Below are 22,432 nucleotides of genomic sequence, written 5' to 3'. Positions count from 1 at the left end.
TTTTACCAAACCTCTCACATGGATGTGGGACACACACACATGTGAGTTTGTGTAAGTCTCATACCTATGTGAGAGATTTGGTAAAATATCTGATAGATTATTTGAGGTTCATAACATTTTCCTTAATTAATACACTAACTGATGTATCTAATATTATTCTAAGAAATTAGGAGTTTCTTTCAATCTGCATTTATTCAAAAACCATCCCTGAATTTTATAACAAATCTGCATTTTTTCAAAAAGTCATAGCCTAATTAATAAGTTCCATTACTGCATTTATTCAAAAACCATCTTCATGGACGATTCCTCATTCATCTCTTAATTAATTAGGCCGTCTAAAGTCTCAATTTTAAAAACAATATAACGTAAAAACAAATCTTTTTACATACACAGTAATTAATTATAGAATTAAACATAATTGTATCGTATGATATGAGTGTGAGACTCACTTTATGTTTTTTTGGTTTTTATCTTCTTAGACTTTTTTCATCCAAGAAAATGTTTTTTTTTTTTAAAAAAAAAAAAACACCTAGCTTATTCTAGTCATACTTTGGTTTTGGAGGAAAATAAAATTAAGAAAATTGTGTGTGCTGGTTCTTCTTACATTTACCTTAGATCTTAAATCTTAAACCTTAGACTTATATTTTATTTATTACATAATATGCCACTAATATATCAATAACAAATGTAATAATAAATATGTTTTTATACATAAATCATAAATGTCAACATCACAACATTATATGCTTTGTGATGCACTTTCCAAAGATTTAAGTTTACAATGTTTTTACAGTGATTTCATTGCTGTGCTAATCTCAAACCATTCTCACCATGTTGTTGGCACTTATGCCACTCTCTCGATGATTACATAATCTATGGACATATAATAAATGATTTCAAGAGAATTAAAAAAAAAACACTCTCATTAGGATATTGGTTCTCTATTCTCGGATTGTGATCCTTCTCATTCTATTTTTATAATTGAGAGATTCTATATCATCTAATAAAATTGTCACACAATATCCATAATCTATTTTAATTTAAACTAATAATAAAATTGCATTTTTATTTCTTTGTCATTATATGGAATGGAGAGTAGGAATTAAAATATATATATATATATATAAATGAAATATAAATTATTTTTTTCTTTTAAATTCTTAATCTAAATATAATGCTAGGATTACTAACTACAATTTTTTCAACTCGAAATATACCTAGAAAATTATTCAATGCATGAATCAAATTCACTAGGTGTGACTCAGGCCCACACCAAATCTAATGCCATATTCTAAATACATTTTTTAGATATTTTCTTTGAATACATAACATTTTCGAAAAGGAAAATGGTATACTGGCATAATTTTTAAGTATATAAAAATTTTATGTGTTCATAAATTCTGCATCAAAACTAGAAATGAAAGGTGTTTTGGTTAGAAATAAAATAACCATAAAAGTCATGTCATTCTACACCGAGAAAAATTACCCTCTTGACTAAGTCATCTTAATTAACATTCTTTCCTTTTTAAAGAGATAAAATTAAAATCAAAATTTACCATATCATTCTATATACTCCCTCCGTTTTAAAATATTAATCCCTTATCTCATTTTTTATTGTCCTAAAATATTAGTCTATTTTCAAAAATTAAGTACAAAAATAATATAAATTTCTTATTTTGTCATTCTTTTAAATTCATTAACATAAAAAGTACAATTATGACATTGATATTCCCTAAAAAATGTATTATCAAATGATAATTTTGAAAATTTAATTTTTTTAAAGTGCAATAATTGCACTACCAAAAAAAGTTAGATTCTCCAAAATAGACCATTATTTTAGGACGAAGTGAGTATATTTTACCACCGGGAGTGGTGGCCTAGTGGTGAAGGCATTGCCTTCTCTAGCAATGAGTCAAGTTTGACTCTTGGGAGATGCGAAATACTGAGTATTTTTTAGCGGTTCTCTTTGAGACTTCGTGCTGTACTCCGATCAAACCTTGGCCCTGCTGACGGTGGTTGATGAGCTTTACCGGTGCCTCAATAATGGATCTCTTCCTATGGATTGGGTTAAATCAGGCCGACAACCGGTTACCCTGAGACATAAATCCACGGAGATCATGATGACACCTCAGAGCATCATTTTTTTCCGTTAAAAAAAAAAAATTCTATACTCCCTCTGTCCCAAAATAATGGTTCTTTTTGGGGAATTCAACTTTTTTAGATAGTACAATTATTGCACTTTAAAAAAATTGATTTTCTAAAATTACCTTTTGATAGTATATTTTTTTAGAAATATCAATGTCATAATTGTACTTTTTATGTTTCAATGAATTTAAAAGAATGACAAAATAGAAAATTTATATTATTTTTGTACTTAATTTTTGAAAATAGACTAATATTTTTAGACATTAAAAAATTTAATAAGAAACTAATATTTTAAGACAGATGGAGTATATATTTTATGCTTGTATATCTTATTGACTTCACCATCAATAAATAACATTTCCTAATAAAAAAGATAATTAGTGAGAGAGAGAGAGAGAGAGAGAGAGAGAGAGAGGATGGCACTGGCAAAGAGACTCCAAATGGTTCATGGAGGAGGGTCATGTTTGATCAGATGGAGATTTCATACCCTCATCTTTGTTCTTGGTGCAGTGTTAGTCACTTTGGCAGCTTATCACAGCACAGACAGCAAAGAAATATTATTGGATTATTATCAGAATCAGAATCAGACAAAGGATTATAAGAGCCACGATCACGTTAATGTTGTTGATCATTCGTTGTTGTCAAGATGTGATTTGTTTTCAGGCAAATGGGTATATGATCATAACAAGTCTTATCCTCTGTACAAAGATAGAGAGTGCAAGTTCATGTTTGATGATTTGGCTTGTGAGAAGTTTGGAAGGAAGGACTTGAACTATCAGCATTGGAGGTGGCAGCCCCATGGTTGTGATCTCCCAAGGTCCCTCTCTCTCTCTCTCTCTCTCTCTCTCTCTCTCATTTTAACCCCTTTTGTTGCATATTGTGTGACAAATTTTTTTTCCTTTCTGTTTCAGGTTTAAGACAAAAAAAATCAAGTGGGTCTTTTATAATTTTGACGTTATAATTTTTAAGATTAGTAATTAAGTTTTTTATTTAAATTTTTTTTTTGGACATATCAATTATATTATCAATAATTTAATTTTGAAAAACTTGTTAGGCATTGTCAATAATATTCAATAAGTAATATATTTTTTTGATCGGCAAAAAAACTTTATTGAATAAGAATTAAGGAAAATCCTTATATGAAGTATCAATAAAGCAAAAACCAAGAAGGTGCTATAAGTAATACATCCATTAGGAAAATATATAATTTTTTGTCAATCGATGTGTTTTATTCTGTTTGCAAAACTTTTTATTTTATTTTATTGAAAGAAAACTGTTAATTTTGAAAATAAATATAAATTATCAATTCAAAAAAAGAGTGTTATGTTTAAGATAAAAACTATTTTTTTCCAAACTATCATTGTGTATTAATTTATTTTTTTTAAAGTTATACAGAAAACCAAAATAAAACATAAAAAATCGTATATTTGAAATTGTCAAAACTTATACTAAATTGACTACTTGTGTGTTTTACTAACTTTATTTTCACTATTGACTTTATTTTAATGCAATATATACATTGTATAGTAAATCACTTAAGTTGCCTTACAATCAAGCCACTAATATAACTGTATTTGTGGAGTTTGAATATATCTATGAACATAAAATTAATCACAGATTCGGAAATAAAATATATATGGATACGAGATTTGGTAATATGACTCAATATGTCCATTACAGCAATGTTACAAATCCAAAAAAACAAAAAAAAAAAAAAATACTCAAAATTTCAAATCTATAGTTTAGATTCACTCTAGGAGTGGCCTAACAACAACAACTTTAAATATACACTTTGCTCTATCATTCTGGACAAATTTCTGAGAAATCTTTTGATACCATAGATTTACTATTCATAATTTTTTCCCATATTTTTACACAAAATGAGATTGTGTGATAGAGATTGAATTCGTATTGTGTGAGTTCTAATTCTAGAATGAATTTGAACCATAAACTAATTTTTCTGAATGAAATTTTGAGTAAAAAAATTGGGTGTGTAGTAGTACTAAATAAGATTTGCACCTTAAAATTGTGTGTTTTTTTTTTTAAAAAGATTTGTGGTATGCTTTTTCATGTCTGATTAGGTTTAATGCCAAAGCATTGTTGGAGAGGCTAAGGGGCAAAAGGCTTGTATTCGTGGGAGATTCAGTGAATAGAAACCAATGGGTTTCAATGGTCTGCCTGCTTGACTCATCAATCCCTAAACCACTCAAATACATGCACTTGAATGGTCCTTTGTACACCTTCAAAGCCACTGTGAGTCCAACCTTTCCTTCTAACTAGCTTGAAATTCTTTTCTTTTTTTTTTTTCTTCTAATGCATGAAAATTCAATTCCTCAAATGAAATTAATAAAAATTAATGTTGTCTTTCCGTTTTTTCTCATTATACTTAATGAGATAAAAAAAACTGTCTTTTTTTTCATTAAATCATAGGTTAACCCTGTTACGGTCTAAATTTATTAATGGGAGTAGGGGTATTTTTGAAATTTTACACACAAAAAAAAAAAGCAATAAAATCATGCAATTGGAGACTAAAATGCAACAAAGTGAATATGCTGGGGACCAAAATGCAACAGAGTACTTACTTTGGGGACTAATTCGTGTATATTCATAGCTCACTTCTTTTTCTTCACTTTGCAGTCAATTTTGACTTCAATGGAGAAGTTGAGCCAATAATCAATAAAGGATTTATGTAAAATTTCAAAAATATCATGGCTCCCATCAAGACAGAGTGACTGTTTGAATCATTTAAACTCGAAATTTGTAATTTGACAAACAAATTGACATAATTAAAAGACTAGGACTAATGTAATATGAACCAATTATGTTATTAAAATTAATAAATATAAGATGTGCGGAAGCAGTAAATATAATTTTGTAAGATAATAATTTCTCACCATTTATGAAAACCAGGAGGACAAAAAATTAATTTGTAGTTAGAAGTGTTTCCTATTATTGAAAATGTTGATCTACAAATCAGTTTTTTTCTCCACCTATGAACACAAAAGCAAATGCATTTATTAAATAATAAAAAAGAAGATAAAGACACTTACAATGCACAATTCACTTTTATTTATTTATTTATTTCTTTTGGGTTCAGTTTATGAAAGAAAATCCAACCAAAGTTGATAAATCCCCCTAAGACCAAACTACAAGGAAATATGTAAATATAAATTATAATCTAAAAAAAGAAGTAGAAAGAAATTAAGGTTTGATGATAAGATGAACAATAATGGGTATGCTCTTTTATGCTTCTAAAATTAAAATGAAGTTAAACAAGTTCAATATCATCCAAGCTTTGGAAGTAGAATTGTGTTTTGCTTTATGAAACTTCACCAGATCTAAAATTATGTACATTTTCAGTGACTAATTGTTGTTCAATGCAATGAAGGAATACAATGCCTCAATTGACTTCTATTGGTCGCCATTACTAGTAGAATCAAACTCTGACAATCCATCAAACCATAGTTTGTCAGATCGAATCGTTAGAATTAAAGCCATTGAAAAGCATGCTAGGCAATGGGGTGATGCCGATGTGCTTGTTTTTAATTCCTATCTTTGGTGGAGAATCCCAAAATTGAAGGTCTTGTAAGTAAACTCTACAAACCTAACACTCTATTTTGATCAAACTAGAAATTTCTCATTTGCACATCTTGAATGTGTTTCACTATATAGTTTTGACATGACAGTGAATTTTTGTTTTCTTGGACAATGTTCAGGCGTGGTTCATTTGAAAGCCCTAATCAAGTTTACCAAGAAGTAAATGCGTTGCAATGTTATAAGATGGCTCTAAAGACATGGTCAAATTGGTTAGATACCCATGTTAATCGTACCAAGACCCAGTTGTTTTTTGTTAGCATGACAGCCACTCACAGCCGGTAAGATAACTTTGTAGAGATCATAAATTTGATTCCATTGGTAAATTTAAATATTGTAGTATCCAATTTGGGAACAATGAATAATAATGTGTATGTATATATTGCAGGGCTGAAGAATGGGGCATGCCTAAAGATCAAAATTGCTTAAACGAAACACGACCAATTGAAAAAGAGGGATTTTGGGGGAGTGGATCAGAACCCAGAATGATGCGAATAATAGAGGGCGCAATTAGCAAATTAAAAAGTAAAGGTCTGAAGATACAAATGCTCAACATAACACAATTATCGGAGTACAGGAAAGATGGTCATCCATCTATATACAGGAAGCAATGGCGCCCTTTAACTAAAGAGCAATTATCAAACCCTAGAAACTATGCAGATTGTACACATTGGTGTCTTCCTGGAGTGCCAGATGTCTGGAACGAGCTTCTCCATGCATATATTCTTCACTATTAACAAATTTTTCTGAAGAGGAAAAAAAATTCAAGATATATGAATTTTGCATAGTTTGTACATTAGAAAATTTTAAATAGACCATGAATAGAAGCATGGATAGTATGAGAAAACTAACCTTTTTTTTGGCCGGATAAAAATAGGAGGAGGGAGTCACTAATGTATGGAAACTCTACAGGAGCGTGACCAGAATAGTTCATACCTGTTTAAGAAAGAAACATATTTGAAGGAGCAATACAACACAAAAATATACTAGCCTCTTTCATATCATTTATTTAACTTAAATTTTGGTCTTGGAAAATGGGTTAAATTATGACGGGGAATAGTCTGTTTCTCCATAAAATAGTGCTACAAAAAATTCAGCATGTCTCAAACATCCAACAAAACCTCTCCTTAATGCTCACTTTAAGTATTCTTAATGGCACTTCAGTTCATAAATTGATTTAGATGCCAAATTAAAGCTCAATCACATTCCTTCTTGTCGTTTAAATGCAGTTTTCACCTGCCAACAATTAATTAATTTTTAGCGTTACACACGCAATGTAATGTTAAAAGAGAAGATCATAAACTAATTCAAGGGTTTTGAGTACCAAAATCTAATGAAGATTACACGGTTTGTCCAATAAAAGTTTGGATGGTTAAGGTCTATCATAAATTGATTTCTTTAAATCTGAAAGGGTAATCAGTCAAATCACAATCTCTACTGTTTGCAACAATCCAACCATTTGGTTCCAATACTTCTATTTCATCAAAATATCAATTGATGATGCAAACTGGAGGATGTTGAAAGGCAAGTACACACTAAGTAGTTCCCAAAATAATGGGAATCCGATGCAACATTCACTTTAAAACTTCTATTTTCATGGTAGTTTTAGTACTTGGCATTGTTAACATTACTAGAGATAGTAAAAGGTGGATTGATGATAAGAGAGCAAGTAGAAATGATGGTAGTTCATTGTTGCCTTGCAACTTGTTTTTGGGCAAATGGGTATATGATAACAAGTCCTACCCTCTATACACAGAGCAACACTGCACATTCAAGTTCATTGATTTTTCTTGCGAGAGCGGTGGGAGAAAAGATTTGAACTACCAGCATTGGAGATGGCAACCTTATGATTGTGATCTTCCAAGGTTCTCCTTCTCTGTCTTCTCTCTCTATCAAACACAAGCGTACGTGCGTGCATTTGTGTGCGTAAATATAAGATATAATAAGGTTAATATTTGACTATGTCTTTGAGTTTTATGAATTTTTGAATGTCAACAAGGTTTAATGCCATGAAAATGCTGGAGGGGCTAAGGGGTAAAAGGCTTGTGTTTGTTGGGGACTCGTTAACTAGAAACCAATGGGCTTCAATGGTCTGCCTGCTTGAGTCGTTCATCCCTCAAGACCTCAAGAATGGGTACCCAAATGGCAACTTTGTCTCCTTCAAGATCATGGTGAGTACAAATTAAATTCCATAGGCATAAGGGTGACAATCAATTGTCACTTTTGAATAAAAACCCCATTCAATTTTAAAGGTGTGGCACTAAGTGTTGGTCAAATGCAATATTATGAAGGAATATAATGCATCAATTGAGCACTATTGGGCACCATTTCTTGTGGAATCGAGCTCTGATCATCCGACGCAACATGATTCTTCACTAGAACAAATTGTGAGAGTTCAAGCAATAGAAAAACATGCCAGACAATGGACTGATGCAGACATACTTGTCTTTAACTCCTACCTTTGGTGGAGGAGACCAAAGTTGAAGGTCTTGTAAGTAATTTAAACCTAATTTTTTTGACCAAACATATTGAAATTGTATCTAAAATTTCAATTTTAACAGCTGAACTTTTATTTATTTTTATTTTTTCCAATTTTAATGGCCATCAGGTGGGGATCATTTGAAGACCCAGATGGAATCTACAAAGAAGTTGAGATGCTACGTACCTATGAGATGGCTCTAAAGACATGGTCAAATTGGTTAGAAATTCATGTCAATTGTACAAAGACCCAGTTGTTTTTCGTTACTATGTCACCAACTCATCAAAGGTATGGTAACAATCAAACTGCACTTGAGCTTAGGTTCTTTGGTGGGTGAATCCACATACCATTTGATGTAAATTATGAAGAAAAAAGATGCAAAATTTATGAAACTACAAAAGATATTGATTGGCCCATATCATGGTTGGCCTAAACTAATATTCAGACTAGGGTAGTAAAGGAGTTAGAGTTGAGCTGAGATTTGATTTGGTTTGAAAACTTATTGAGCTTAAACAATTTAGTTCAAGCTTTATTTGATTACGTTTTGAGCCTATTCCAAATGAGCTTCAATCAAATTGATCACGAACTAAGCTCAAGTAGCTTGATTTTTTATGTAGTTCTATAGTGTGTATAAACTTATCAAGCCAAGTCTATGTCAAGCTCAAAAAATTAGTGAGTTTCAAAATGTTTTTGAAGTTTAACTTTGTATAATGAGTTGATCTCAACAAGTCGAACAAAAGTCAAACTCGAGTAATCTGGTTCATTTTACAACCTTAATTGAGATTTAATGAGGGTTGTGCTTACTGCTATTTCAAAATCCATATCAACTTAAAAATGCAATAACTTTGATTTATTTATTTATTATTTTATTTTTATTTTTATCAACTACAAAGGAAATAAGGGGAGTGGAGTGGTGAAACTTAAACCCAAACATCATGCTCAATAAAAAAATACCTCATTTACAAGGCTAACCCTCAGTCTCTTGTCTATGACATTGCAGGGGTGAAGAATGGGGCAAACTGGCAGGGCAAACTTGCTATAATGAAACAGAACCAATTTCAAAAGAGGGACACTGGGGAAGTCAATCATATCCTAAAATGATGCATATAGTAGAGGAGGCAATCAATGGGTTGGCAAGGAGAGGTGTGAAAGTACAAATACTTAACATAACACAATTATCAGAGTACCGCAAAGAAGGTCACCCATCAATCTATTATTCCAAGCCTTGGAAGCCTCTAATTAAAGCGAAATTGGCAAACCCCACCAAGTATTCAGATTGCGTACATTGGTGCCTCCCCGGAGTGCCTGATGTTTGGAATGAGCTCCTCTACGCTTACATTTTTCATTATGATAAGTTCAAAGAAAAATTGGAACTTTGAGACTTCTTCAATTTACACAGAATTTGTATAGTAAAAAGTTTGACTGTCACATAAAATTTTTCCTAAGGGGAAAAATGTAACTGACACAACAATAGGTTACAAAGTAAAAATAAAAAAGTGAAAAATTCTCCGTGAACCAGATATTGAATGATTTTGAACTTTTATAATTGGAATTGAACATGAAGGCTTTTACAGGTTGTGGGAATATGGATATAGACATTTTATAATATGGATCACTAGTAGTGTCACCTACTAGTTTGGTTGAAATTTAATTTCTCATGTTAATCATGTAATTAAGGAAGCGGGTTGCTCATGAAGTAGCCAATTAAGAACAAACCAAACAGATAAAAAGAAAGCCCTAAATTCATGATTGTCTAAAAGAGAGATTTTTCAGGTGTGTAGGCCATTAATCTTATTATGAGCAAAATTTCTAGTTAATAAGGGAAAGATATATGTAAACATATACAAATTATTTCTCATATAAAATGATATCAGAAGTATAAAAATGAAGGCGTAGCAGCCAATTCAAGCCAACATAAAATAATTAGTTTTAAAGGATCCTTTACATGGATTACCAAACATTTAAAATAGCTGGTTGGGCATGTCTAAAGATGAAAAAAAAAAAGGGGAGCAAATTATACTTGTGGTCTTTGTATTTTGTATTACGTGTCAATTTGGCATTTTAGTTTCAATTATATCAATTTTTCTCCTAAATTTTTTATATTGTGTCAATTTAATCCAATTGAAAATGCCTGTTAATAAAATGGGCAGAAAATAAATGGAAAAATGATCCACACAAAATGGGACCATTTTAAATTACTCGCCAACCCTTAATCATTTTAAAGAGAGTGAATGAAATATTTTGCTCATTGATTTCAATCTAATTTTTTAAATGACATTATCAATTGGACCAAATTAACACAATTTAAAAAATTTAAAGATGAAATTGATTAATTAACTTGTTTTTAGGCTAAGCATGCAATACACATACTATGGTACAATTGTTGGATTTGGGGATAAATTTGTGGAGGAAAAAATGAAAGAAATATAATTTTTTTTTTTCACTTTCTCCTTTTCAATTCTTTTCACTACACAAATTCAAGATCCAAGATCCAAACATGACGTACAAAAACGTAAAAACCTCAAGAATTAATAAAGTTTGGAGAAAGTTCATAAGATTGCAATTAGGCTAAAAATTATGTGTGCAAATCGTTTATGTTTCACTATGTCTAAAATTTCCAACAAAACGTACCGTTAATGCTCAATTTAAGTAATCTTAATGGCACTTTAGTTCATAAAGTGTCTTAGATGCCCCATTAAAGCTCAATTACTTTCTTTCTTCTCAATTAAACACAATTTTCACCCACTATTCAATAAAATGAGTAATGTTACTTGGGTTTTGTGAATGGACATTACATGGGCAATTAAGAAGGGTATCTTAGTCAATTTACAAAACAATACATAACATACTCTTTCTATTGTTTGCAAGAATCCAACCATATGGTTTCACTCCTATTTTATGAAAAAATGTATGAACTCAGATAAATGAGAAATTGGATGTGTAAATTGTCCAGGCAATAATGATAATATCATGTACTTGAACCGATGGCTCAGTCCTTCACAAGAATGAAACTCGAAGCAATTGAGATCAAGCCAGGCCCCTCCAGCTGAGTTGAGCTCGGGTAATGGGAATCAAATGGAACATTCACTCTATAACTTTGGTTTTTATGGCAATTTTGGTCCTTGGCATTGTTTACATTACCAGCGAAAGCAAAGGGTGGTTAGGTGATCAAAAAATACTAAAAACGGAGGGTAGATCATCAAGGCGTTGCAACTTGTTTTTGGGAAAATGGGTATATGATAACAAGTCCTACCCTTTATACACAGAACAAAATTGCTCATATAAATTCAATGGGTTGGCTTGTGAGAGGTCTGGGCGAAAAGATTTGACCTACCAGCATTGGAGGTGGCAACCTCAGGATTGTGACATCCCAAGGTTCTCTCTCTCTCTCTCTCTCTCTCTCTCACGTCTGAGCGTAGGATAAAAGAATTAGGATCCTCTGTTGTGATTTTTTCTACCAAGAACTTGTTAGGACTATCCAACACCCCAAATTTAATGTAATAAAAAAAAGGATATCATTTTAAGGTATTAATTTTTTATTTTTATTTTTTAAATTTTGTAACTTTATTACTTCTATTTAAATTTAGGCCATTGGATGATATCCAATGCAAAAACCACAACAAGAACATGGCAGAGGCCCTTGCTCAAAGAATCATCTGTCTCTAAATTTTTCTATCCTTCTGTTCCAAAACACTCATAGCTATTGAATCATATGAGAATTTTGAGACATAATTCAATGAATGTGAGTGTTTTGAGACTGGAGAAAAGGACTTGGGACAGAGGGGCCAAATATCTTTTGTCTCCAAATCCTCTATACCATTATGCTAATGCACTCTGGACCATTGGATTATGTCTCGAGATTCAAGTCTCTCTAATTTTTTTTCTATTATCTCATGGTTGAAAATTTATTGAGAAAGATTTAAAAACAGGACTCTATGCCAAACAAAGGATCCTATCACCTTGTTGAGGATAATAAGGTTTATATTTGAGTATGTCTTTTGAGCTTTGTGGAATTTTTCTGTGTTAACAAACAAGGTTCACTGCTGTAGCAATGTTGGAAAGGATAAGGGGTAAGAGGCTTGTGTTCGTTGGGGACTCATTAACCAGAAACCAATGGGGTTCAATGGTATGCCTGCTTGAGTCATTGATCCCTCAAGGCCTCAAATCTGTGTATGCAAATGGCAACTTTGCCACCTTCAAGATCATGGTAAGTCAAGATTTTCTTCCACCAATTTTTCTACTTGCACAAAATTCAATTACAGAATTGGACACAATTTTCTTACATAGAGTAGCACCCACACGTTTAATAGGTCCCGCCTCCTCCCACGTAAGAGAGTTATGTTTGGTTCTGTGAGCAAATTCTATGCCCTTAAAATTATTCTTCCTTCCATAGGCATAAAGATGACCATCAATTGTCTCCTTTAATTTCCAAAAATACAAAAATGACTTGATCTTAAATTTGTGCTGCTATCTCTACTATTACCACCGCCATTATCAAATCTAGAACCGGCCCAAGAATCTTCAAAGCCTAAAGTGAAATCATAAATATGATTTTTTTCATATCTATTCTTGCAATTAAGATGAGATTTACCACATTTATTATTGGAGGCCATTTGGACAACGAAAGTTTTTATTTTGTTGACTTTCATATAAGAAGTACTATTATTTTTTCTTGTCGGACCTTTGGGTTTCATTCTTTATTATTGAGGGTTTATAGAAAGGGGGATGCACCAATAAATCCCAAATTAATAACTTATGCACTGTTTAGTCCTCAAAGTTTTCTTATAGACTGAAAGGTCCCATTACAATGTTAATAACATCAGATACAATGTTAATAACATCAGAGTCATGTTACAAACATTGGATTTCAAACATCTAATATTCATCAAATTTCAATAATGTTTGAAAATATAGGATGAAAAACATCTAATGTTCATCAGATTTCAATAAATTTTGAAATTATAGAATGAAACATCAGATCATTTACATCATTCACATCATGTTGATGTAAAAATGGGACTAAATGGAGCATAAGAAAACTTTTAGGACTAAATTTTCAAAAACTAGGACTTATGGGTAAATTTTCCTTATAAAAAAGGGGTTTTATTCAGGGGCAGCATTTGAATTTTTCGGGGGCCAAGGCAAACCATTAAAATGAGGGCCCTTTATACATACATGGAAAAAAAAAAGAAGAGGAAAAGGAAAAAAAAAAAAAAAACTGTATTAATTTTTCTATTTTTGCTCCTTTTTCATTTTTTCACATCCAGAACTATACAACTTAGGAACCATGATTGCAAAATCAAATCCAAATGGAAGACAAATTCAACCCACATAGATCATCTAAAACTCAACAGAAATTCAACCCACAATCCAAAGAACACCCACAAAATTGGCCAACAATTGAAGAGGATATCTGATCCAAGCAAAACAAAAGCATGACAAAGTTTAAATTAAATAGAAATTAACAAAATTAAATTTAAAAAAAATAGGGCACTGAAGTTAGATTTAGGGGAAAAAAAAAAAAAAAAAGCAATGCCATCAATAATTTAAATAAATAAAAAAAAAACCATAACAACGAGATAGTGGATTAATAAGCAAAGTTCTCAAATAAGAACAGTGAATCTAAAACAGTAATTAGGGCACATAAATTAGATTTAGGGCACAAATAGAGAGAGAGTGAGAGGACTCACTGTCGGTGATTCGATGATTCGATTGCCGTAGAAATCACTCACAGTTTGCTTCATTTCCGTTTGCTGTCACGGCTTGCTTCCAACGCTAATGGAGTTTTTTCACTTACAAGCTTTACCCAATATATTTTATAATTTATTTTGGAACCCCCTATATAACCTATACACGCAATACGGTGTTAGGAGCCTTTGAAGGCAGGTTTTAAATTTATTTTAATAATTTAAATTGTTTATAGTAAAGTTTGTTGAGTATATTATTCATGAAAAATTTAAATTAATTATATATTTATAACTCATAATAAAACTATGTTTATGTTTAAGAAAAATAAATAGTTAGTGTGATTTTAATAATTTTTTTTAAGTTATTATTTTGCTTGATCATGGGGTTATACTTATTCGATTAAATTTATTTTTATATGAATGATATACTCAACAAATCTTATAATATGAATAGTTTAGATCATCAAAATATAATCCGAATAAACATCACAGGTGTGACCGCATGTGTGCTATCATAGCACCAACCCGACATCCAATATATATATATATATATATTGCGATATATTACAGGTTAGTTTTATGTGACGGATTTAGTTATTTATAAATTTGTACACTTTTTTAATACACCAATAACACCTAAAATGTTATTCTGTTCTAACACTTTCTGAGATATTGATATTTGAAAAAAGAACTAGACTTATAAGTAAATAAATTTGGTCAATGAGACCAATCTGTAACTGTTGGCTAAAATGTTGGCTTATTTTTCCTACGAAGGAAAATATCATAAATGCGAGCGTGCCAGCAAGGATTGAAAAATCCTTACAGATTAAATTCAAGCCAATTATCAAGCGATTGTGTTGACGGTTCTTTTGCCTCAACGAAGAGGACTTCAAGATTGCCAAGTGTAAAGAAAAGAAAAATTAAAAGAAGAATGGGGAACGGAGAAAGATGATTGAGTGAACAATCAAAGTAATAATTACTTACCTCTACTCCTATGCTTCGAAAAGAAAGTGCATAAAATGCTTCGAAATGGAAATGCTAAAAATAAATGCTTCGAAATATAAATCTATGTTAAACTACTCCTAAGATAAGGAAAATAACAAGAAATATTGAAATCAAGTGTCTTTGATTATGAATTCTGGATCCTTACAATGTAGCCATTAATGGCTATTTATAGAAGAAAAAATACAGCAATAACTACTTAGTAACTACCCATTTCTTCCATCTTCATTCTTGTCTTGCCATGTGTCATTCCACTCATCCACTTTGTCCTCCCACTCACCCACTTTATCCTTCATATTCTCCATTATCTCTATAACTTCTTTTAACTTCCAAATGAATAAGAGGATGCCACGTGTCCTGCAATTATATAAATAATAAATAATAATAAAAATTGCAGATTTATGGTGTTAACATTACCCCCCGCGGCCCTAAAAAATGATGTTTATTTGAATTTTTGAATGGCCGAACCAAGCACATGACTAACCTAAGCAGCAAAGTGCTTCGAATGATGTAACAACACCAATAAAGTGCTTCGAATGAGTATGAAATTATGACAAGATGACTCGAATTATTACTAGTAACAAGCTTCGAAAGTGATATAAATGACCAAAATCATTCTTCGAAGGTCGATGGAACCGACCAAAGACGAATTACATCCTCAAAAATACTCGACAAAGCTTCGAAGGTTCACAACCACCATTATTATTTCTTCGAAGCTGTTGTTGATACAAGATAGAGTGCTTCGAAGCTTACAAAATTATGGAAAAACGGCTTTCGAAGCAACTTATGGCAAAACGGCTTTCGAAGCTGTTTTTGGCCAACATTGTGGTTATTCAAAACTTATATGTTCTGGTTCACACATAATTAATGAAAATATTAATTTTGTGCTTCGAACCAATTATTAATTCTTCGAAGACACCAAAACTGTTGTTCTTCGAGCCAACTTATGATGCCAAAAACAGACATTATTCGACAACTAATTAATTGTCATTTTACATATATTTGAAGAGATGTACACATTTCGAAAGTTTTCAAAGTTTTATACAGTTTCGAAGGTGAAGTAATCAACCTTCGAAACAACTCTTGATGTTTCGAATGTATCTCCAAAGCTTTATACAGCTTCGAATGTGAAGTAATCAACTCTTGATGCTTCGAATGTATCTTCGATGCTTTGATTGTGTACATACAAACAACTGGCCATCAATTTGAAAAGAAAGCCATTCTCAACCATTTATTTAAATGCAAAGGCTTTTTCTAGCCAAGTTCATGCATTTTAAATGGTCATCCCTTGTTCTTAGTGCTTCGAACTCATAAGAACAATTTGTTAATTTTATTAACCACATCATCATAATTATATTTTGATGTGAACCACAAATCCAAAAAGGATTTTGAACACCAAAAGTCATGGTATAGTGTGACCATGAAAATTTATACTTTTTGACATTTTGAAAAATGTCAAAAAATTTGAATTCATGAACAGTGGCTTGTTCATTGTTCTTGACCATGTTTTTTTTAAAAACATGACTTTTGCCGAATAGGTTTTCATAATTCTTTGGCAAATTGGGTTGTTTTTCCATGTTAGCCATTAATGGCTTATGAAAATCTCCCATAAGAATGTTATTTTCATGACTTGACTCTCTAAAAATTGGTTTTTGGACCCCCCGAGTCGTGTATGAAATATCATTCTTAGCCAAATTTGGCTTAAAAATATGCTCTTTCGTTATGTTAATTTCATAATTTGGCTCTTTAAAAACGGATTCTTGAACCCCCCGAGCCATTGATGAAATCAACTCTTTGCTTTTGCTATTTTTAACCATGGAAAAATTCTGAAAAAATTCACCAATTCCGGCCATTAAGGCCTCAGTTAAAGACTTGGTAGTGAGAGTTGATAACTCATCATTCCATTGGCGAATTTCCATATCAAGTTGATGAATTTCTCCAATTAAATGGTGTCTTTGTTCTTCCACCAAATAATATTGTAAGGGATGAAAATTTATTTCATCAAGAAAATGGATCTCTTCTTGAAGATCCAAAATTTCTTGTTTACGCCAATAAATTTCATCTAGACTATTTGAAATGGACAAATCCAATTCATTTTCCATTTATTACACTTGACGTCCCACTGGGCGTGCCAAAAAATGTTAGCTAAAATGTTGGCTTATTTTTCCTACGAAGGAAAATATCATAAATGCGAGCGTGCCAGCAAGGATTGAAAAATCCTTACAGATTAAATTCAAGCCAATTATCAAGCGATTGTGTTGACGGTTCTTTTGCCTCAACGAAGAGGACTTCAAGATTGCCAAGTGTAAAGAAAAGAAAAATTAAAAGAAGAATGGGGAACGGAGAAAGATGATTGAGTGAACAATCAAAGTAATAATTACTTACCTCTACTCCTATGCTTCGAAAAGAAAGTGCATAAAATGCTTCGAAATGGAAATGCTGAAAATAAATGCTTCGAAATATAAATCTATGTTAAACTACTCCTAAGATAAGGAAAATAACAAGAAATATTGAAATCAAGTGTCTTTGATTATGAATTCTGGATCCTTACAATGTAGCCATTAATGGCTATTTATAGAAGAAAAAATACAGCAATAACTACTTAGTAACTACCCATTTCTTCCATCTTCATTCTTGTCTTGCCATGTGTCATTCCACTCATTCACTTTGTCCTCCCACTCACCCACTTTATCCTTCATATTCTCCATTATCTCTATAACTTCTTTTAACTTTCAAATGAATAAGAGGATGCCACGTGTCCTGCAATTATATAAATAATAAATAATAATAAAAATTGCAGATTTATGGTGTTAACAGTAACGTTTTCCTTTTTTTGGGACTTTTTGTCGGGTGTCTCTATTTACACACCACATTTTGTCTCAAGGCACACCACTACTCAGTTCACATTTTTAATAATTTGAAAAAACATAATTTTTCTCAACACATACCACAACGTTCCATTTTTTCCCTTAGTCCCATATTCAAAAAAACCCTACTTTTAGTTTCCCATAATTTCTTGAATTCTCTGAATCCCGAACTAAACCCAATCTTGATTGCTGGTAATTAGGGTTCGATCCAATATAATTAAAATGAATCTAAAATGTCACAGGAAATGTGTATGTGTGTATGTATGTGTGTGAGAGAGAGACAATTACGAACCGACATTGAGAAGGACGTCGAAGGCTTCTTGGTGGCCAGAATCCATAGCGAAGTCGCCAACAGATAAGTTGGAATGAGAGAGAGCGTTCCAAGGTTCGCCGGCTTCGAGAAGGCACTTCACCACATCGGCGTGGCCGTGCTTGGTGGCATGCATCAGAGGGCTTAAGCCATGGTCATCGAAGTAAGAAACATCAACAGTGATGGCTAGGGTTAGGGTTTGAATGTATATTCAACTAAGGTGTGTATTCAGTTGTGGCCATTTTAGGTAAAGTTATTATTGTAATAAAAAATAACTAATTAATGGTGTGCCTTGAGACCAAATGTAGTGTGTAAATAGTGGCATCTCCTTTCGGCTTAACAACAAAAAACATTGGATTGGGCCTCAATTTTCAGCTACTATAATCACATGAAATAAAAATATTTTGGGCTCTTAAATTTTGTTAGTGTCATTTTGGGAACATAGTAAAAAGTCACGTTTTTGGACAAAATGTCCAAAAACGTGGCTGCCAAAAATGCAACAAAATCCCTTTGAAAAAAAATAATAAAATAAATCTCTTATGTTGGGTAAGGGTATTTTGGTCATTTTAATTTGATTTGATACCATAAATAAATATTAAACTAAAAGTAAAAAGTCAATTTTTTACCAATTTCCCAAATCACTTCCAAAAAAGTCAAAAACATTGATAAAAAGCTAAAAGCTAACATTTTACCAACTTCCCAAAACAACTCTTAAATTTTGAGAGTTGAAGGTGGGACGCTTTACTCTCAATTTTATTTTGGGATGAGACTTTCCTACAGTTTACAAACTGGACTAGAAGGTCCAGTTGATGGGCTTGTGAGCTAATATGGAGCCTACTTTAATGATTTAAACTATTTAAACTTTTAGGGTATGTTTGGTTTGGTTTTGAAAGAGTAGTTTTTTAAAATTATTTTAGGGAGAGAGTTTAGAAATTTTTTTGGTTTGTTTGGTTGTGTATTTTGAAAGTAGTTTTGGAGTTTGGGAGTTTGGAATGATTTGATATTTTGTTGTAATTGAGTAGATGTTTGTGAGAGAAAAAATGATTGAGAATGAGAGAGGAGAGAGAAAAAGTGATTGATTGATTTGTATGAGACAGAAAGTGATTTTGGAAATTGTTTTGGAAAAATTACCAACCAAACAAGTTTTTTAGAAAAATTTTTCCAAAATCACTCTACAAATCTAAACCAAACATACCCTTAGTGTTTCACCATCATATCTTATCATTACCACTGCTACCAAACAATCACCATCACTGTCGGCACACCACCACTCCATTTACCACCATTGTCTCAAGCCGCTGCACCGCAACAACTTCGTACTACCACCAGCATTGCCACACCACCGCCACAGTAACACATGGCCGGCCTTAGGTTAAGACCACTCAGGCTTGTGTTTTAGCCTCAAAATTTAGCCCAAAAATAGAGTTACCAAATTCATTAGTAGTATATTTAAAATTTAAATAGGCCAAATGTGTTTTTGTTGATTAGGGCCAGTTTAAAGGGTTCCAAACAATTTTGTTGGACCCAATTAAAAAAAAATATTTAATCACAAATGTGGCCCAATTGAAAAAAAATGAATTAAAACGTATAGAAGTATAGTTGGCCCAAACAATAGAATAATTTTATCATAATTTTTCTCTCTTATAACCTATCAAATTTTAATGGAATAAATAATTTTGTCCTATGTCTTTATCATATTTTAATTGAATAAAGTTTTCGTAATTTTTTTGTCTTAATTTTGTTTTATTAAATTGTGTTCTATAATTTCTTTGTTATCAGGTATCAGATAGTGAGTGGAATGTGTGTTTTGTGTGAAAATTTGACCATATAGTCATGCTTCCTTTCTATTTATGTTTGCATTTATGTTTGCTTCACGTTGTTGGTGAAGCAAAATTATTATCCCACTCTTCAATTTAACACAATGTGAAATCATTTATATTTGCTTTACACCACCGAAACATTTCATTAATTAGATTTGTTGATTAATTACTTTGTTTTGTTGGTTTGAACTATACCTTTTGGTAACTTCTTCTTCATTATTTTTATTTATTATTATTATTTTTTTATACTTTGGAATGAATATATTTTGATATCGACGGTAGTGGTACCAAACATGATGATTTTTCTTTTTTCCCTTTTTTTATGAATATAGACGCTTTTTTTTTTTCGCTTTAGGCTCCTGAAAACTCAGGATCGGCCTTGTGGTCATAATGCTATGAACCCAACATGATTATATTGCTACCAACCCAACACCACAATATAACGAGGGGAAAAAAAAATCTAAAAACTAAGTTTAAACATCATCTTTTGTTACATATCAAACAAATTGATTAAATTCATGACTAAATTTTTTTTTATACATTTCATTTTTTTCAAATTAAAAAAATTTGACATTCAATTTTCTAATTTTCAATTTTATCAAATAGTACTAAGTGTTGATTAAATGCAATGAAGGAATACAACGCGTCAGTTGAGCATTATTGGTCACCATATCTAGTGGAATCAAAGTCTGATGATCCTGAAGCCCACCATTTATCAATGGAACAAATTGTGAGAGTCCAGGGAATTGAAAAGCATGCCAAGCAATGGACTGATGCAGACATACTCATCTTTAACTCCTACCTTTGGTGGAGAAAATCCAAAATAAAGGTTTTGTAAGTAATTCTAAGCATATTTGCGGTACAATAACTAACCCTGAGTTTGTTTCAGCTGAAAATATTCTTTTGAAATTTTCTAGGTTTAGTATGATACAAAATGAAAGTCAATTAAAAATGTTTTACGTGATTAACGGAAAATAAGTGTTTTTGTAGACTAACATCTTACAAATTGCACTACTTACACTACTAATACAATCGCTATTGCATTAGTTTCAAGTTCACAACCAAACATAAGAAATATTTTCCATCAAAACGTTTTCCGTAAGTAAATATCTTCATTGAAACATACAGTTAGAATAAAACCTTTTATTTTATTAATCAAGTTGGAATTGTAACTAAAAAATTCGGTTTTAATGGTGATTAGGTGGGGATCATTTGAAAGTTCAGATGGAATTTACAAAGAAGTTGAGATGTTGCGTTGCTTTGAGATGGCTCTAGAGACATGGTCAAATTGGTTGGAAATTCATGTCAATCGTACTAAGACTCAGTTGTTTTTCATTACTATGTCACCAACTCATGAACGGTATGGTAACAATCAAACTGCACTTGAGTTTTTAGGCACTTTCATGAACCCTCTTACCATTTGATCCACATTATGAATTAAACTGCAAAATTGACAACACTTCAAAAGGTATCGATTGGCCCCATACAGTCTCTAGCACAAGGCATTGTGTTCATATCCCCAATACACTTTCAGTTGCATGATCGTACATCAAGATTCTCATCTTTTAAAATTCCTTCCGCATCGTACGATTGGAAATGCATTAGAAACTGCATCATGAGAATTTTGGAAAATGAGAATCATTGGCCCTAGCACAAACTAAAATTGAGATTTTATATAGCTTTATTTTTTATCATATCAAAATATATATTTATTGACTGGAGCTGACTTTTCTCCAATAAATTGTAGACTCTATTAAAAAAATATACACACGAGACTGTGGACTCATAGCAATTGGCTAGATGTGAAACCCACAACCTCTCTCACATATTTTGAACTTGACTTTCGAGTCAGCTGAAGAGAATCCAAGCTTTTATCAACCTAAAAATGCATTCATCTACATGTGGCACTAAATTTGTCATTAACAATAATGTCCATGACACTATAGGGGTGAAGAATGGGGAAAGCCTCCAAACCAAAATTGCTACAATGAATCAGAACCAATTTCAAAAGAGGTACATTGGGGAAATGCAACAGACTTCAAAATGATGCGTATTGTAGAGAAAGCGATAAATGGATTGAAAATGAGAAGTCTGAAAGTACAAATGATTAACATAACACAACTGACTGAGTACCGCAAAGACGGCCACCCATCAATCTATTACTGGAAGTTTTGGAATCCTTTTACTAAATGGCAATTGGCACACCCCACTAGCTATGCAGATTGCACACATTGGTGTATTCCTGGAGTGCCTGATGTTTGGAATGAGCTCCTCTATGCTTACATTTTTCACCATGATAAGTTCACGTAAAAAATTGAACTTTAGGACTTGTCAAGCTTGTACAAGTTCGTTTGGTGAAGAGTTTGAAAGCCAGCAATTTCGTAAGAGGAAAAGTGTAATTGACAATGGCTTACAAGAGAGGCAAAAAAAAAAGAAAAAATTGAAAAATGCTAGTATTTACTATGATTTTTGTTTTGAAAATTATTCCGAAAGTAAGGTGGAGTATGTAATTTTAAAGCTGGTGATAT

The 22,432-nt window shown here is 31.9% G+C and overlaps 3 protein-coding genes across 3 annotated transcripts; all 3 read left to right on the top strand.

Annotated features, from left to right (window-relative positions):
- The first annotated feature begins 2,585 nt into the window (after positions 1-2,585).
- On the top strand, positions 2,586-6,484 carry LOC114307875 (protein trichome birefringence-like 34). The gene is made up of 5 exons (XM_028253329.2): positions 2,586-2,962; positions 4,227-4,398; positions 5,534-5,730; positions 5,862-6,020; positions 6,128-6,484. Exons 1-5 carry the CDS (start codon positions 2,586-2,588, stop codon positions 6,474-6,476), a joined length of 1,254 nt encoding a protein of 417 aa, XP_028109130.2. The 3' UTR covers positions 6,477-6,484.
- An 851-nt stretch (positions 6,485-7,335) lies between these two features.
- On the top strand, positions 7,336-9,597 carry LOC145800259 (protein trichome birefringence-like 34). Its single transcript, XM_082889922.1, has 5 exons — positions 7,336-7,604; positions 7,739-7,910; positions 8,031-8,230; positions 8,348-8,506; positions 9,219-9,597. The coding sequence occupies exons 1-5, from the start codon at positions 7,336-7,338 to the stop codon at positions 9,595-9,597; spliced, it is 1,179 nt and encodes a 392-aa protein (XP_082746048.1).
- A 1,685-nt stretch (positions 9,598-11,282) lies between these two features.
- Positions 11,283-22,214, top strand: LOC114307885 (protein trichome birefringence-like 34). The gene is made up of 5 exons (XM_028253335.2): positions 11,283-11,593; positions 12,254-12,425; positions 20,539-20,738; positions 21,106-21,264; positions 21,851-22,214. The coding sequence occupies exons 1-5, from the start codon at positions 11,283-11,285 to the stop codon at positions 22,212-22,214; spliced, it is 1,206 nt and encodes a 401-aa protein (XP_028109136.2).
- Positions 22,215-22,432: the final 218 nt, after the last annotated feature.

Source organism: Camellia sinensis, chromosome 10 (assembly GCF_055761805.1).
Source record: "Camellia sinensis isolate YWXY chromosome 10, ASM5576180v1, whole genome shotgun sequence".
NCBI classification, from domain to species: domain Eukaryota; kingdom Viridiplantae; phylum Streptophyta; class Magnoliopsida; order Ericales; family Theaceae; genus Camellia; species Camellia sinensis.
Note: the sequence above shows the minus strand (reverse complement) of the source record. Positions and strands in the feature narration are given on the sequence as shown.

Excerpts from the sequence above, each read along its gene's own strand:
- LOC114307885 (XM_028253335.2), top strand. The coding sequence starts at position 11,283 with ATGGGAATCAAATGGAACATTCACTCTATAACTTTGGTTTTTATGGCA. Across the intron at positions 12,426-20,538 it reads TTGCCACCTTCAAGATCATG|GAATACAACGCGTCAGTTGA; the intron begins GTAAGTCAAGAT and ends AATGCAATGAAG. Across the intron at positions 20,739-21,105 it reads AAATCCAAAATAAAGGTTTT|GTGGGGATCATTTGAAAGTT; the intron begins GTAAGTAATTCT and ends AATGGTGATTAG.
- LOC114307875 (XM_028253329.2), top strand. The coding sequence starts at position 2,586 with ATGGTTCATGGAGGAGGGTCATGTTTGATCAGATGGAGATTTCATACC. Across the intron at positions 4,399-5,533 it reads TGTACACCTTCAAAGCCACT|GAATACAATGCCTCAATTGA; the intron begins GTGAGTCCAACC and ends AATGCAATGAAG. Across the intron at positions 6,021-6,127 it reads ATGACAGCCACTCACAGCCG|GGCTGAAGAATGGGGCATGC; the intron begins GTAAGATAACTT and ends TATATATTGCAG.
- LOC145800259 (XM_082889922.1), top strand. The coding sequence starts at position 7,336 with ATGGTAGTTTTAGTACTTGGCATTGTTAACATTACTAGAGATAGTAAA. Across the intron at positions 8,231-8,347 it reads AGACCAAAGTTGAAGGTCTT|GTGGGGATCATTTGAAGACC; the intron begins GTAAGTAATTTA and ends AATGGCCATCAG. Across the intron at positions 8,507-9,218 it reads ATGTCACCAACTCATCAAAG|GGGTGAAGAATGGGGCAAAC; the intron begins GTATGGTAACAA and ends ATGACATTGCAG.